This window comes from Hippocampus comes, unplaced genomic scaffold (genome assembly GCF_001891065.2).
Source record: "Hippocampus comes isolate QL1 unplaced genomic scaffold, H_comes_QL1_v1.1 scaffold214, whole genome shotgun sequence".
NCBI lineage: Eukaryota > Metazoa > Chordata > Actinopteri > Syngnathiformes > Syngnathidae > Hippocampus > Hippocampus comes.
Genome location: NW_017804875.1, coordinates 768746 through 772473, shown reverse-complemented (window position 1 = coordinate 772473; position 3728 = coordinate 768746). Strand labels below are relative to the sequence as shown.

The 3728-nt window shown below is 41.9% G+C and overlaps 1 protein-coding gene across 1 annotated transcript in view; it reads right to left on the bottom strand.

The window, feature by feature from the left end:
• The window catches only part of arhgap20 (Rho GTPase activating protein 20), a 22028-nt gene that overhangs the window by 11617 nt on the left and 6683 nt on the right, over positions 1–3728 (bottom strand). Inside the window, 3 exon segments of the mRNA XM_019880618.1 lie at positions 156–240; positions 939–980; positions 1657–1806. Coding sequence (XP_019736177.1) covers positions 156–240; positions 939–980; positions 1657–1806 — 277 coding nt within the window.

Below are 3728 nucleotides of genomic sequence, written 5' to 3'. Positions count from 1 at the left end.
ACACACCCACACACACACACACACACACACACACACACACACACACACACACACACACACACACACACACACACACACACACACATTTGCGCTCTTTTATATAACCGCCAAATTCCTCCTCACAATTATTTTAATCATAAGACGAAGAATCTTACATAAGCGCAGTTTCCGATATCCTTGGCAAATATCTTGAGCGGAACCGTCTTTGGGTCATCCCTCTCTTTTCCCTCGTCGATGCGACTGACAAGCAAAGACAAAGACAGAGAAATCAAAGAGTTATTCTTGTCATCAACATCCATGATTGCTTTGACTTTTTTTTTTAAATAAATGAGTAACAACTCAATAGTAACAAATCAAAATTAACTAAAATAAATACAAAAAATGAATAAGAACAAAGAGTAAAATAGATTAAGTATAAAAATGTATTAAACTCATGAAAACAAACGTAAATAACACAAAATAATTATAAATTAAATTAACAAATAGATAAAATACATTCTTTAAAAACAAATAAAATAGAACTCGTAAAGAGAACCAAAATATATAAATAAGAACATTTAAAAAGAAAATGATTTCATAAAAAATAAGTACAAAAAATAACAACTATTTATCAGCCAGCTGATTTAAGAAGCCGAATCTTGCTCTTTCAAATAATTGTTTTTTTGCCTTATTGTTTATTTGAACACATTAACAAATTAAAACTGAAGACAAAGACAACTAACCCCTACAAAAAATCATTTTAAAAAAATGATTTTTTTTTTCCTGATTTTTCCCTCTATTTTAAAGTTAAACAAATACTGAAGGACAGCGTGTCAAATGTTCTACCTGTAATTCATATTGTTGAGAGCAAAAAAAAAAGATTTTAATTAATCAAGGATCAGAATTCTATTCATTGTATACATTTACCTTATACAATTGAACATGCAATTCTGCTTTACCTTTTGATGAGCGCCAGCCACTTCTCCTTTTGCTCCTCGGAGCTGCGGAGGAGAGTCGGGAAAAAAATAAATAAATAAAAATCCGCGCACGTTACATTCACGCGAGTATTGACGACGAGAGGGAGCTTCTCTGGAAAAAGATGCGATTGGGTTATGCAACAGTCGATTCCCGTGGTGCTGAAACTACAAGCGGATTCCCGCTGAGGGGGAATGTGAAATTATTACGTCACGTCATGGCTGCCTGCGATGAGGCCAGAGGGTGTAAATTGTGTCAACACACTGCTGCGTGTGTGTGTGTGTGTGTGTGTGTGTGTGTGTGTGTGTGTGTGTGTGCGCATGTGTTTGTATACGTACATGCATGCGTGCGTGCCTGATGTTAGCCTGTCACAGTGCGGTTTAGCTGAGGAGCGTTAGGAATGGTGCACCGCCCTTGAAAGGCTGTACACTGTGTTTATATATATTCTGAGGTTTCCATCTTCAAGCTATGTAATGTACTTTACAGCCACCTTGTGCAACAGAAATAAACACGACGACTAAAAAGGATTCCAAAAGTCAAAAAGTATGGTCAACCACACGTTCCTCACATCGCCGGCCGTTCGCCGGCCGATCTTTCGGCGGCTCACGGTCGGTGTGCACTTGACAAATCTGTGCTCGGCCACCGTGCACAATCGAAATGAAGAGAATGCCGATCACAGTAGCACAGTGATCTGATGTGTACCTGAAGGTGGCCACGCTGTTGCAGGTGGGCCATCCCAGGACGAAGCTTCTCTCCGGGCTGGTGCTGCCCTCGCACACCTCCTCCACGCAGCCCGCCATCCACATCTCGCAGGCGCGCACCCGTGCCTTCTCTTTGAAGTGAGAGGGAGACCTGCAGTGGAGGAAGTGATAGCGTGTTATCTTCTTTTTTTTCTTTATGCTTTCATATATGCTTATTATACTGCAATAGTGAAAGCGCCTGCAGGCAACCATATATGGCCCACGTACTATTAAAATTGGGTGAAATAAATTTTCTGTAATACATGTATTCATTCATAGCTCCATTTTATTATTAGAGAAAAATAGTTGACTATAATTACATATTTATATATTTATTCATTCACAAAAATCATTGTAGTTGATATTTTTATCAATTATTTTGTCATTCATTAGCACATTACAATTAATCTTTAATACAAAAATCACTGAATATTCCTAATACTTCACTTCTATCGCTGTAGCTGCTATTTCGTGTATTTAATTTCTAAATATTCACATTTTTAATATTTCTTTCATCCATTTTTTTTTTTAAATGATTTGGACGGTGTCTTTCGGGCACAGAAAGGCACCTATAAAATAGATGCATTGCCTGTGATATTATGGTTGGCATGTAAATGTAAAGCACACACAAATTTGAGGTGTTAACTTCTGAGGAGTTCCACAAGGAACTTGTTTGGATACCGTTGAACTATTTCCCCCAAATATGTATTTCTCATTTGTGTGTTTGATAGCTTTTGTTGACATAGAAAATGTCTGCAAAGAGGTTTCTCCAAGAGACATTTAAATTGACCAATCAGAGCGCACAGGTGGTTATAAAGACTGAGAAAAACCAAGCATGTGTGAAGCCTGAAAACAACCCCACGCTAATCAATGATTGTGCGCCATTTACGAACAGGCATGTTCACCCAAAAGTACATTTCAGCCATCGCCGCGATTACAGAGGAGGACCTTCCAAACGCGGCCCATGTACGTCAATGCACGGCGGCCGTTTTGTCAAACATTCCTCCGAGTTGGCCCACGTTCAGTTCAGCCACCGTGTAATAAAGACAATTATAGCCGAGGGGTCAGCTCGGACTGGAACCGACCACAAAGGTCCTGCTGTGTCTGCACACTGTGCATGTGTGTGTGCATGTGTGCAGGCGCGCGCGTGCGTGCGTGCGCACGCATGCGTGCGTGTTAAATACGGACGTGCTCTTTAAGTTTCTATTTTGGTGCACCGGTCTGGGTGGGGAGCCCTCGCGCTGGGCTTTGATCCCCGCCGGGCTTCATATGGATTTAATTGGCCGGAAAATAATTACACGTTTAGCAGAGGGAGGCCTAGCCAAGAGTTGGGGAGGTTAGAAGAGTTCAAGAGGGAGGAAAAGGGGAAAAGACGAGGTAACGGCCAAAAAGAGACCGGGGCGGAAAGTGGGGAGTGAAAGCAAGTGGGTTAAAAGGTTAGGAGCGCAGGAGGGAAGGAGGAAAAGGGGAAGTTGGGAAGGTAAAGTGGGAGAGGGAGAGGTAGAGAGGGTCACAGGTAAGAAGCAAGGGAGTAAGATGGAGTGGAGTGAGGGATGGAAGTCGTGCGGTAAGAATATTGGATGTTAAGTAAGGAGGTCGCGAGGGAAAAGTGGTTAGAAAGTAGTGAAGCGAGGGGACAGTGTGGTGTCAGGGGAATATTGAGGAAAAATATTTGGGAGGTAATGAGGTATTACTCGACGGGGCATTGAGGGAATGGAGCAGTGAAGTCGGATGACTGTGAGGTCATGATGTAGGGTTTGAGGAAGTAGTTAGGTAAGAAAGAAGGTCATACAAGGACCATGGTAAGGGAGTAGAGTTTTTGGGAGGTTTTGAGGATATACGGTTTAGGGGCAAGAGAGCTTAAAAGTTGAGGATGTCGGAGGTAGGGAAGGTAAGGAGGTAGTAAAAGGATGGAGGTAAGGTGGCTGCGCGGGATCGAGGTAAGGAAGGAATGGATGAGGGAGATAAGGTGATGGTGGGGTAAGGATTATGGTTTTCGGAATTGAAGGAGGTAGGGTGGTGAGATGATTGGCT